This window comes from Falco punctatus (genome assembly GCF_963210335.1).
Source record: "Falco punctatus genome assembly, contig: scaffold_23, whole genome shotgun sequence".
In the NCBI taxonomy this organism is placed as follows: Eukaryota; Metazoa; Chordata; class Aves; order Falconiformes; family Falconidae; genus Falco; species Falco punctatus.
Window position 1 is genome coordinate 2227985 of NW_027660078.1, and position 11817 is coordinate 2239801.

Consider the following 11817-nt stretch of genomic DNA (forward strand, 5'->3'; position numbering starts at 1 on the left):
CATGGCCATGGCTGAGGGGCTGCTGGGGGTGGCTGCACATCGATGGGGCTCTACGCACTGTCCCTGCCATCCAATGGGGAACTCCTCATGCTTTGGCATCCCTGCCATCCACAAGGAATTCCTCCTCTGGCAGCTCCAGGGAGAGGCCCTGGCCAAGGGCGATTCCCAGCTTCCCCACTGGCACCCAGGTTGCCCTGATGGACCAGGAAGGTGCAGAGCCGGGTAGTGCCACTGGCTCTGCCATCACACCAGGCCAGTGGTGTGGGACACAGTAGAGGGAGCCCGGGGTAGAACGGCCAGTGCATGACAGGGAGGGCAGCAGGGCCCGTGGGGACTGGTGCTCCCTCCACAGAACATCTGCGCTCGCCCTGCAGTGGAGGATGGGGAAGAGAGAGAAGGCTGTTGCCCTGCAGTGCTCATGCACATGTGCAAGCCCACGTGTGCAGGTCCAACTTCTGTTAGTGAGGACTGGCAGGTTTCTTGGACAGGCACTGGGAAGGCAGTCAGGTGTCGGGTGGCCTGAGGATCCTGACCTCTTCTTCCTCAGCCAAAGTGCCACGAGTCCCAGAATCACACAGTGGTCGTTGTTGGATGGAACGTCTGGAGATTATCTAGTCCAACGCCCTGCAAAAGCAGGCTGTGCTAGAGCAGGTTGCACAAAATCATGTGCAGGTGCTGCTGCAATGTTTCCAGAGCCTCTCTGGGCAGCTTGTGCCAGTGATGTTAGTTGGAGTGCTGTGCAAGGGTCCCTGTGCTGGTGGGGGGCGGTGCCTGGGCTAGCTGCAACATCAAGGCACTGCAAAGGGGCAGGGAGATGATGAGCACAACAAGCCCATGCCACGCTCCCTCCCCCCACGCATCACAATGCCTCTTGCCAGGTCCCTGATGGCTGTGGAGGCCACCTGGCCCTGGGCACCCTCTGCCCCAGGGTGCGCTGGAGCTGTCTTTGCCCTGGAGCTGTCTCAGGCTCGCGCTAGTCCACCCAGATCCTGAGCCCTTCCTTGCACCCCAGACCCCTCTGCAGAGCCTCAAGCACTCAAAGAAAGCCCGCTGGACTGGGGGCCTGGTCCCTAGACTTGACCATTCCACTCGAGTCCCCGCGGCACTCCTCCATAGGTGTCTGTAATGCCCCAGAGCCTTCTGTTGCTCGACTAGCCAGACCTTGGGAGCCCTCCCGAGGCAGTCATGGTGACCCAGGCACTCTGTTTGTCCCACAGTCCCTCAGGGAGCCCTGCAGGGTCCCTCTGGCCCCCTTAGCGCCTCTGTACTCTGCATGGAAACCTTCCTGAGTGCATCATGGTGCAGGGACGTGGCAGTGCAGTAAAAGCAGATACTGTGGTGTCGCTGGGGTGCCCGGAGAACTACAGGGAGGTCAGAGCTGGGACCACCCATCCCATGCCCTCTCCTCGCTGCCTGTCAGTTCCACATGGGAAAGACACCCTGGGTTCAGGCTTCTTCTTCCAGCTTTATTGAATCGCAGCCATTCTCTGGAGAAGAGCTGCACCTCTGCCTGGCTTAGCAGCACCAGCAGCACAGTGATCGCAGGGTGCATCGTGACGTTTGCCGCACCCTTGGAGTGCTCAGGATGGAGGTGGTCTGAGCTGCCAGGGAGCAGATGGAGGGTTCATTGTCTTCCTCCAAGGCCTGAAGGGCTGTGATGGAAAGAAACGGAGCAGAGATGAACTGCCGTGTCTGTGAAAACCACCGGGCATCCCCTCCAGCCCACGCTCCCTACTTACTGCTGCAGATCTCAGCCAGCTTCTCCTCCCTTTGGTCCCTCAGGAGCTGCCCAGCAAGCCCTAGGGACAGAGCTTCATCAGACCCCCCACTCCCCAGCGTGCTCCCAGCAGCACAGCCCCCAGCTCAGCTGGCTGGGCTGCACGCCCTCCTCCCCCTCACCAGGCTGACCCCAGGGAAGAGCAGTAGCTGAGGCGGGTGGGACTGAGCAAGGCAGCCACCGAGCCCACCTGCATGGTCAAGGGTGGGAGAGAGAGGCCAAGGCCCTGCACGGGGCAGCCGAGGCTCTGGCAGCCACAGGGCTGCTCCTTGCTGCCGGTGCAGCGGCGGGACTGGGGCTGGGCTGCCAAAAGCGGGACCCTGGGGGCTGTGGCTCACCGATGAACCTGACGGCCGTTGTTCGCAAGGTGGCCTGAGCATCCTCCAGGTATGGCAGGCTCTGATTCAAGTACTGTTCGGTCCTGCGCCTGTCCCGCTGTAGCTGGAGAGAGCACAAGGGTATGGGGTGTCACACAGCCTCCCCAGCTGGCCGGAGCACTCCCGCCTGCCAGCCCCCGCCGCTGCCCAGAGCCCTCCCTCCCGCTGGGTGCGGGGAGAGGGGTGTGGAGAAGAGCCCTTGGGGCTCTCTTCTCGAGGACAGGGAACAAGGATGCAGCTCCAGGCTGTGGGCTGCGGGCTGCAGCAGGGCAGGTGAGGCACAGCTGCAGAGCGCACAGGGCAGACCCGTGGGGCAGCCCTCGTCCAGGGGTTGTCCTCACCAAGCACTCTGCAATCCTCCATGTCTGATGGCTCTGCAGCAGGTGTTTGAGCTTTTTCCACTTGAGGAGCTCTGCTGCAGCGAGGAGGGCTTCCCTGGCGGCCTGCAGAACAGCAGAAACTGGGAGATGGCACCACGGCCTGGGGAAGGAGACCTGGCATCTCCCTGCCTTTTCCTTTCTTCCTGGGGTCATCCTGCCCTTAGGAAGCTGGGAGGTACCCTGGCCCAAACATCTCAGGTTTTCATCCCTACATCACTGCTTAGCTTTGGAATCTGTACCTTGGCCACGCTGTGGATTTGGTCGCTCGTGTGAAAGATGAGAGGGAGCAAGCCCATTTCCACTTTTGTCTTCATCTGCCTCTCGTTCTTCCTCACCACAGTCTTCATTAGGTCTCTGAAGAGGCTGATGGAGAGCTCTCTCAGCTCGCTGAAGCCCTGGTAGAGAGAAGCAGAGTAGGACCTGCGTCCTTGTAGGTAGCTGTCCCCGACCAGCGCCTGGCCACGAGGCTTGGGCTCCCCCATCAGCCTTACCGCAGCAAAGAGGGGCAGGAGCTTCTCCATCAGCTGGACAGCGATGGGGCTGGCCTTTGTCTTCTTCAGGTGACCTATGACGTTTCGCGAGACCACCAGGGACTTCATCTTGATATTTGTGTTGCCGTCCTCCAGGACCTTCATCATGTCTGGCATGAAGACCTCCATTTTTCTTGCCTGCATGAAAGACAGAGTTTCTGTTTCCTGAAAAGGACTATGCCCGGAAAGCTCCCCAGGCAGCCACCAGGCCTCACCATGGCCAGGAGGGCCTTTGGAGCAGTCACCCAACCTCCTGACTCCCAGCCAAGGCCAATCCACCAGCTTATCTGCTGCCCCAGCCCCTGGCTGCCAATATGGCTCCCTTTGATGATGCCCTGCTCACCATCTCAGCTCTCTCTGACAGCGTCATGAGGCTCCTGAGCACCAATGAGAGCATTGCTGGGCTTGGATTCCTCAGAAACCTCAAGACTTTGTACATTGGAGAGAATTCCTCATCCTCCAAATCAGTGCAGGTCAGCAGCTGAAAGAAAGCCAGCGGTGAGTGACCAGAAGATCCAGCATGACTCCCCACACCGCGCAGCTGTTCCCATCAGCAGCTGAGGACAAGAGCACTGGGGCTTCTTCTGGTAACTCACAGCCAAGCGAACGAAACAGGTGTCCTCCTGGTATGTGTAGAAGAGCCTGTTTTGCCGGTCCTGGAGTTTGATGAACAGCTCCTTCAGAACCTTCTCCAAGGTCTGGGCCGTGGAGAGCATCACCTCCCACAGTGCCAGGGCAGTGCTGCAAGCCAGAGCGCTCTGTCAGCAGGGCGACCCCATCCCCAGCACTGTGGCCTGGGCCAGCCCCGCGTAACGCAGACCCTCCTCCCTGGGCAGGCAGGAGAGGGCTGAGGTGCTGTGCTCCCCATGGGGTGGGACAGAGGGTGGTGGCGAGGCTCTGGGCTGGCTTTGGTGCTGGGAACGCGGCCAGCCCACCAGGGCTGGAATGGGTGCTGGGACGGGGGAAAGCCCCGCTCCTCGGGGGTGTCCTGCGGTACTCCTTGGGTCTGGCAGCCAGAGAGTCTCCGGGTCCCTGTCACCACTAGGAGCAAGCCCTCCTGGCTGTCAGGGCCGGTACCTGTCTCCTCGTGGAGCGATCTTCAGCAGCGTGGTGACAACGCCCCCAGGGCACTGGTTAGCCATCAGGAGCAGCAGTGACTCCATGCTACGCTGGCCTGACTCCATGGTCACGTATTCCCAGTTTTCATAGATGCAGCTCATGATCTTTGGCACCTGGAGGGGACACAAGTGAGGGTGGTGCTGCCACTGGAGGGCAGCCATTGCCCCAGCTGCCCTTGCCGTCCCTCTCCTGCTTTAAGGTGGCTTCAGGTGCCTGAGACACCTGGCTTTGGGCCGGAGGCAGGGATGGAGGGAGGAACAAGGCCTGCCAGGGCTGAAGGACAGGGTCATCCAGCCACAGGCCACTTACATCTGTCAGCCAGACGTGAGGGTCTGCCATGACCACGTCCATCACACTGCTGCCCAGCGGCTTTTTCTTGGCATTTAATTCTCTCAGGGTATCAATGACTGTGAGGACGATGTCTGTCCTCTCAGATGGTTGAAGGTATTTTGCAAAGGCCTATGGCAGGAAGGAAGGGAGTGAAGAATGTCACGTTGAGTGCCCTGATGGTGCTGCTAAGCTGGACAGTGCGAGCAGCCCTGGTGAGAGATGCACAGCAGTGCTGGTAGCAGAGGCTGCAGTCACTGCATGGGGGAGGATGAGAAGAGAGGGCCCCCAGGGTGAGGGAGGAGGCTTGGGCTCTGGGGCACAGTGTGCTGGCCCTACAGAGAACAGGGGCCTGCTGTTGGCCAGGCGGAAAATGCTGCTTGGGCACTGGAGTGCAGCCCTCGCGTTGTCCCTGCTTGGGGACAGCAGAAACCCTGCTGAGAGCAGGGACAGGGAGGCCACGCCAGCCCCGCTGATTTTGGATGCCTTCTCACACGAGAGCCCTGCTGATGCCACAGGCAAGGCAAGGGGGCATCTCCTTACCATGGCAAGGTCTCTGGTGGTGGGTGAACAGCACAAGGAGGTGGTCTCAGCTTCCCAAGCCGCTGGCAGCTGTGCATTCTCCTCTGACAGTGTCGTGCCTAAAGAGCAGGGCAAACACAGGAGAGTGCGTGAGACCCAGCTGCTTTGCCAGCAAGCTTACCAGCTCCTGAGAAGAGCTTTGATCTAGGAATGGCTGAGAAGGGAGGTGATGACCCACAGTGAAAGGAGGAGGTGGTGGAGAGAGATGTAAATGAAAGGGTGACCTGCCTCCCGTGTATTTATGCCAATGCTCCTGGCCTGGTCAACTCCAAGGACCTAGAGCTCTGCATGCAGTCCCACAGTTAAACTGTGGTTGGAATAACAGTGACGTGGGGTATGGCTCGCATGGATGGAGTGCTGTGGGGCAGTGGTACAAGCTCTTCAAGGGAGAGGGGATGAGGAGTGGGGCTGCCTCCTGAGCGAAGGAGCAGCTCAGCTCCACGGGACGATCAGCTGTGTGGGACACAGCGTGGGTCAGGAGCAGGGGAGAGGTGGTGCTGGTGACATGGTGGTGCCTCCAGCAAGCACAGGAAGGGCCCGCCACAACACGCAGGAAGACAAGCAGACAGCTCGATTGATGTCGTTGTGCAGGGGCGGGGGAGGCAGCCCACCACTGCTTCTCTTACCTTTTTGCTGGCGGGTGAATAGGAAAAGGGAGAAAAGAGCATCCAAAGCCACACGGCTGGTCTTTTCTTCCCCAGATGACACGAGCAGGAGGAGACGTCCAAGCAGCTGCCCGAGGACTGGGATGAGGATCTCTCTGCAGGAGGCACGTCTGTCCTCATTTTGAGCAGCCTGGGTGAGGGAGGCAGAAGAGCAGAAGGGCTGAGGGCAGGCGCCTGGGGCCAGAGCCCCGGCCCCAAGAGCGTGGCCAGGGCTGGACCCAGGTGTGCCAGAGCTTTGCAGGACCATGCTGGCCGCAGCTCCCAAAGCAGCTAGCTGGGTGGCAGCCCCGCACAGGGAGAGCTGCCAGGCCTGGGCTCCCACCATGTCCCTTGGGCAGTCCCGTCCAACACAGGACTGGGGGCAAAGCTGGCTCCTGGCAAAGAGGGGGCTGGGGAGAGAAGCCCATGGGAAACAGAGGCACCAAGACCCCCACTTCAGCACAGAGGCTGGCAGAGCACCCAGACCTGTGCCCAGGCTTGCCTTGCAGGTGCCTCAAAGCTGCCAGCTGTGCCGGCGTGCAGGGAATGGGAGGTGGCCTGGCTGGAGAGTACCTGGTCCTTCCATACCTCCAGTGAGGAATAGCTGGCCAGCAAATGGCTCAGCATCCTAATCCTGCCCACAGTCCTCTCAAGCACAGCTGGTCTCTCAGAGCTGGTGAAAGCCAACAGCACCTTGGAAGAGAAAAGCTGCTGGTGTGCCTTGGGGGCAGAGGCGCTCCAGCAGAAGCGGCGCTGCTCAGCTCCAGGGCTGGACTTGCACAGTCCATCAATGCTTCCTCTGATCTGGGGCAAAGCCTGTAGTGGCGTTCCTGCCCCTAGGGTCCTTCACAGGCTTTGGACAAATGCCCCGAGCCTGCCTTGTGGCCAGGCAGGAAGGCAGATGCCACCCACTGCAGCCGCTGTGCTGCAGAAGAGCCTGGTGGGTAGCCCCCAGTTACCCAAGGCAGGTGCGCACCCTCCCTGCCATGCTGTCTCTCTGCATGGCGCTGGTGTGGGGACCACCCACTCAGGAGTGGGCACCCCCTTCCCTCCAGGGTGAGGAATGGCCCCTGTGAAGCCCACTCTTGGCCCATGCCAGACCTGAAAGATACTCTGCAAGTTCTCCTTGCTGACTCTGGAGGCAGGAGAGCTGAGCACCATTGTCTCCAGCATGGTGTCCATGGCATTCAGGGTCTGCAGAGAGGACAAAGAGTTGTGGCAGTGATTCTACTGTTCCTCCGCCCCCAGGAGACTGATCTGAACTCCCAGAGCCGCGGCAGGAGTCCCACACGGCCTCGCAGTTTCCGGGAGAGACCCAGGGGCAGACAGTGTGCTGCGGACAGAGCAACCTGCGGCATTGGATGGGGCCAGGCCCACGGGAAGGGCACAAAGGGACGAGGGTGGGAAAGCAAAAGCGAGAGCCTGCCCTGCCTCAGATCTCTGGTTGTATGGCAGCACAGGGTTATCAGGGAGCAGCCCAGAGGGACCGGGCGCTCCTGCAGGTCCCTGAAGTACCCAGCACGTACCCTGACGTAGAGGGAAGTGTCCAGTCCCTCCATTTCCTCTGCTGGAGGAAGCCCCAAGACACTCAAGCAGCAGGCATGTAGACTGCTTTTCTCTTTGCCCTCCAGCACCGTCTGCACTGAGCTGCAAAGAGAGAGAGGGGCCAGTTGGACACCGATGCTGCGAGCAGCGCCTCGAGGCCTCGCGTGGGTGCACACAGGCCTCTGAGGAAGGGGTCCCCAGCAGGGATGGGTAGGTACCTCAATTCGGCGATGGCAAGCATGGCGAGTTGCCGCACTGCTGTGCGCAGCTGGTCCCTGGGCTCTTGTTCCACCAGCTCCTACAGAGCACAACCGAGATGGGACCTGGCAGCTGCCAGCACCCAGCACCACCAGCCCCTTGCTGTGGCCAAGCATTGTCCTCACAGGGTGCCAGTGCCGGGGGTCCTTGCCCCCTTCCCTAGAGCCACCGGGTGTCCCCTCACCTTGACCTTCTCTGCCAGCTCGTATCCGTGGCAGAAGATATCCAGGCCCTGTGACAAGCCATGGTGCCTGGCGGTTCTGCACAGGCTGCAGATGCTCTCAAGAAACTTCATCTTCTGGCCCTCCTCCTGGCAGTGGGGGGACGGAGTGAGAAACGGGGAGTGTGAGAGGGGGGACACAGGGACAGCAGCACCACAGCACTGGGGGTGCAGGAGAGCTGGCAGAAGCAGCTCTGCCCAGCCCGGCAGCAGAGCCCCTGTCTGCCGAGGCTGGCACAGCCACATTCGGAAGGGCCGTGGTTACCTTTTCTGGGCTGTTGGCAAAGGCTTGGATGAAGTCCACATTTTGCTTCTCCTGTGTGTACACAGGCAACCAGCTGGCATCTAATAAAGGGGGAGAGCAGGGAGGGCTGTAGAGAGGCTCCGGGTGGCAGGAGAGCAGAGGAAGATGTGCCCTGCGTCCAGCCCGTGCCCACTCCCCTGGCCCAGTCATCCCGTGTGTGTCAGGGCTGGAGGGTGCCTGGCAAATGGGCTGTGATGCTGGGGCACGGTGCGGTGGGGAAAGCCCCGGTGCCCAGGGCTGAGGAACTGGCTTGCAGACGGGCAGGAGAGGTCCCCATCCCACAGCACCGCTGCCTCTGGCTGCCTGTGCCCCAGGCCAGGAGCTGGGTCCCCCCCTCTGCTCTCTCCCTCCTTGGGACAGGCTGTGCTGGGGCCACTTCCAGCGCTGAGCAGCCCTGTCACCCAGGCAGCATCGTGTCCCCGAGCCATGGGACCCCTGCTGCCAGTGTGCCACGGAAAGATTATCGTGGCATTGAGCATGGGGCGCTCGCTGGCCTCAGCCCTGCCCAGACCGAGAGGGCCCCTCACTCACCAGTCACCAGTGGCTGGACCATGCACACCTCGTGGGGCTCTGGTGGAGACCTGCTCTCCTGGGGAGCCCCATCCTTCTCCCAGGCTACACTGGGGAATCTGGGGGATCTCCTCATCATCCTGCAGGACAGAGGAAAGGGGTAGGTGTGGGGAAAAGGGAAGCTTTGGCGAGACGCCTGGGCGCCGTGGGGCTGCTGGGTGCAGCAGGGAGAGACGTGGGCTGTGCTTGGGGGCTCCTCGCCCGCTCCGTGCTCCTGCCCTGTCCCGTCGCTGTCCTGATGGAAACTGTGGGCTGGGGCCACGGCCGTGGTGAGTACAGGCACTGCAGTGTGGTGTCACCAGGTGAGGTCACAAAGACCTCACTGTGACCCACTGGCCCGGGAGGGAGGGGCCCGGAGCCCTCTGGGAGGGGCATGGGGCTGGTTCAGCCGTGGGCACCTGGGTGCTCTCGGGGTGCCTCCAGGCCCCTCTTTGACCTCCGGTGTATCCCAGAGCCCCTTGCTCAGACGCCCCGGCATGCCCGCCAGGAAAAGACCTTTGAGATCACCAAGTCTAACCATTAACTTGATGGTCTGCCAAGTCCATCACTCAAGCATGGCCCTAAGCACTACATCTAGGTGGGTTTTTAAACACCTCCAGGGATGGTGTTTCCACCACCTCCCTGTGCAGCCTGTTCCAATGCTTGACCAACCAGTCAGTGAGGACATTTTTCCTAACATCCAATCTAAACCTCCCCTGGCATACCTTGAGGCCATTTCCTCTTGTCCTATTGCTTGTTACCTGGGAGAAGAGACCAAACCAACCCCCACCGGCCTGCAGCCTCCTTTTAGGTAGCTGTAGAGAGTCTGAAGGTCCCCCCTCAGCCTCCTCTTCTGCAGGCTAAACACCGCCAGCTCCCTCAGCCACCCCCCATCAGACTTGTGCTCGAGACCATTCACCAGCTTCACTGCCCGTCTTCGGGCACGCTCCAGCACCTCAGTGCCTTCCCTGTAGTGAGTGGCTCAAAACGGAACACAGCGCTTGAGGTGCGGCCTTGGCAGTGCCGAGTACAGGAAGACAATCACTGCCCTGGTCCTGCTGGCCACACTTTTTCGACACACACTGGGATGCTGCTGGCCTTCTTGACCACCTGGGCTCACTGCTGGCTCACGGTCAGCCAGCTGTCCCCCAGCACCCCCAGGTCCTTTTTGTCCAGGCAGCTTTCCCAAGCCTGTATGTAACATTGTGGGAGGAGGTTGTTGTGACCCAAGGGCAGGACTCGGCATTCTCTGTGTTGAACGTCATACAATTGGCCTTGGCCCACTGATCTCCTGTCCAGGTCCCTCTGAAGAGCCTTCCTACCCTTAGGCAGATCAACATCCCCTGGCCCAGCTTGGTGTCGTCCGCAAACTTGCTGAGGGTGCACTCGATCCCCTCGTCTACATTGTCGATAAAGATACCCATTGGCACTGCTGTTCCCCTGGCCTGGCAGCCTTTCCTCGGGCTGCCTGCTCTGCTTTGTGGGTGCCGAGTGCCTGTGCCTGGGGTGTGGGTGGCCTGTCCCGGGGTGTGGGGACCTCTCCCTCAGGACAGCAGCCTCCTCTTGTTACCCAGCCTCTCTGCCTGGGTCTGCAGCCTTTGAGTCGGTGCTGGCTTCACCCCAGTGTAACGCCAGGTGCCTGCCAGCACATCTCTATCACTCTCCCCCTCAGCTGGACAGGGGAGAGGAAAGGCAACAAAAGACTTGCGGGACAAGAGAAGGACAAGGGAGAGATCGTGCACCCATTACCATCACAGGTAAAACAGACTTGGCACAGGGAAATTACCTGAATGGATAGCCAGCCCAATCCCAGTAGGGTCATGAGAAAAGAACCCTAAATCTTAAAACACCTTCCCCCGACCCCTCCCTTCTTCCCAGGCTCAACTTCACTCCTCATTGTCCTCTACAACTCCTGGTGGCTCCCCAGCCCTGTCTGCTCCCTGAGTGGCACCTTGGGACCCTCCTTCCCTCCAAACAAAGCAGGGTTATACCACTCACTGCACATCTACAGCGCAGCCAGAGGCAGGTGCAAGGCTGCCATTCTCAACTCTGCCTGTGCCTCCGTCAGCCTCTCCAGGCTCCTGGCGCGCACTGTCCTCCACGGGGCGGGAGAGAAGGAGGGGAAGAAGTGACACCTCTGCTGCTCGGCTGGAGGAGCAGTGCTTGGGGACAGAGCCCAGAGCAGAGAGACACTCATGGCAGTGGCAGCTCAGCTCCTCCAGGAGCTTGATTGATGGGAGACAGGTCACCCGGGCTCCCTTGGCTCCTTCTGGTGGCCTGTGCAGTGGGAAGGGAGAGGAAGAGAGCTGGGTGAGCCCCAAGTCACCTCTTCTCTCTTGTCAGGCAGCTCTGCCCGAGAGCTGCCTGCAGCCACAGGGGCACCTGTGCCCAGCTGCGGGGCTGGGTTCCCCCTGCTGTGCCTGGAGCATCCCCCCAGTTACCCCAGCAGCGTGCCCACCCACAGCTCCTTCAGCACCCGGGAGCTGCAGGCAGAGGAGACACAGCATCAGGCCCCACTGACCCCCAGCCCTGGGCAGACGCAGGTGCCTGCACGGCCCTGCCCCATGGGGAAGGGCACAGGGGCAGGACAAAGCCCCATGGGGTGGGACAGAGACATTTCCCAAGCCCTGGCTTGCTCCATCCTGCCTGAGCAGCTGCTTTAGCCCTTCCCTTCTGGAAACCAAAAGGGGACCAGTGGGTGCAAGACATGGAAACATCTGCCCCTCCCTCCCTCCCTGCTGGCGTGCATCCTGCCCCCTGCCCATGCTCTGCATGGGGGGCAGAGGCCATTCATGGGATGGTGTGGGCATGGCTGGGAACCTCTCCTGCCCGGCCGTGGGATGTGGCACCATGCTCACCCAAAAGTGGAAACGGAGGAGCCACTGGGCACGGCAAGGATGATGGAGGTCCTGTCATTGCCACTGCCTCCCTCCTCTTCTCATTCCTCCTGCGCTGCCTCCTTCCCACTGCTCAGCACCCACAGCTGGTCCAGGGCCACCCCCACTCTGTTTTTTAACTTCTTCAAGTGCCTTCTATTCAGGTCCTTCTGCTTTCACAGAAGAGTGTGGAACATCAGCTTTACTTCAGCTGGCAGAGGAAATATTAAAATATCGGTGAGTAATTGCTGCAGGGCCAGTGGGGTGGAGATGCATGATGCTGATGGTTGAAGTCTGGAAGGAAGAAGAGTGCTACAGTTCTAATCACA

The 11817-nt window shown here is 60.6% G+C and overlaps 1 protein-coding gene across 1 annotated transcript; it reads right to left on the reverse strand.

The window, feature by feature from the left end:
* Window positions 1-1456: 1456 nt before the first annotated feature.
* On the reverse strand, window positions 1457-9515 carry LOC308058035 (uncharacterized protein). Its single transcript, XM_080412046.1, has 16 exons — window positions 8595-9515; window positions 8025-8104; window positions 7724-7849; window positions 7500-7579; window positions 7263-7383; window positions 6838-6930; window positions 6325-6429; window positions 5719-5887; window positions 5054-5151; window positions 4493-4642; window positions 4142-4296; window positions 3661-3805; window positions 3408-3545; window positions 3026-3202; window positions 2774-2929; window positions 1457-2597 (listed from the first exon to the last, which is right to left on the reverse strand). Exons 1-16 carry the CDS (start codon window positions 8710-8712, stop codon window positions 2112-2114), a joined length of 2397 nt encoding a protein of 798 aa, XP_080268172.1. The 5' UTR covers window positions 8713-9515; the 3' UTR covers window positions 1457-2111.
* Window positions 9516-11817: the final 2302 nt, after the last annotated feature.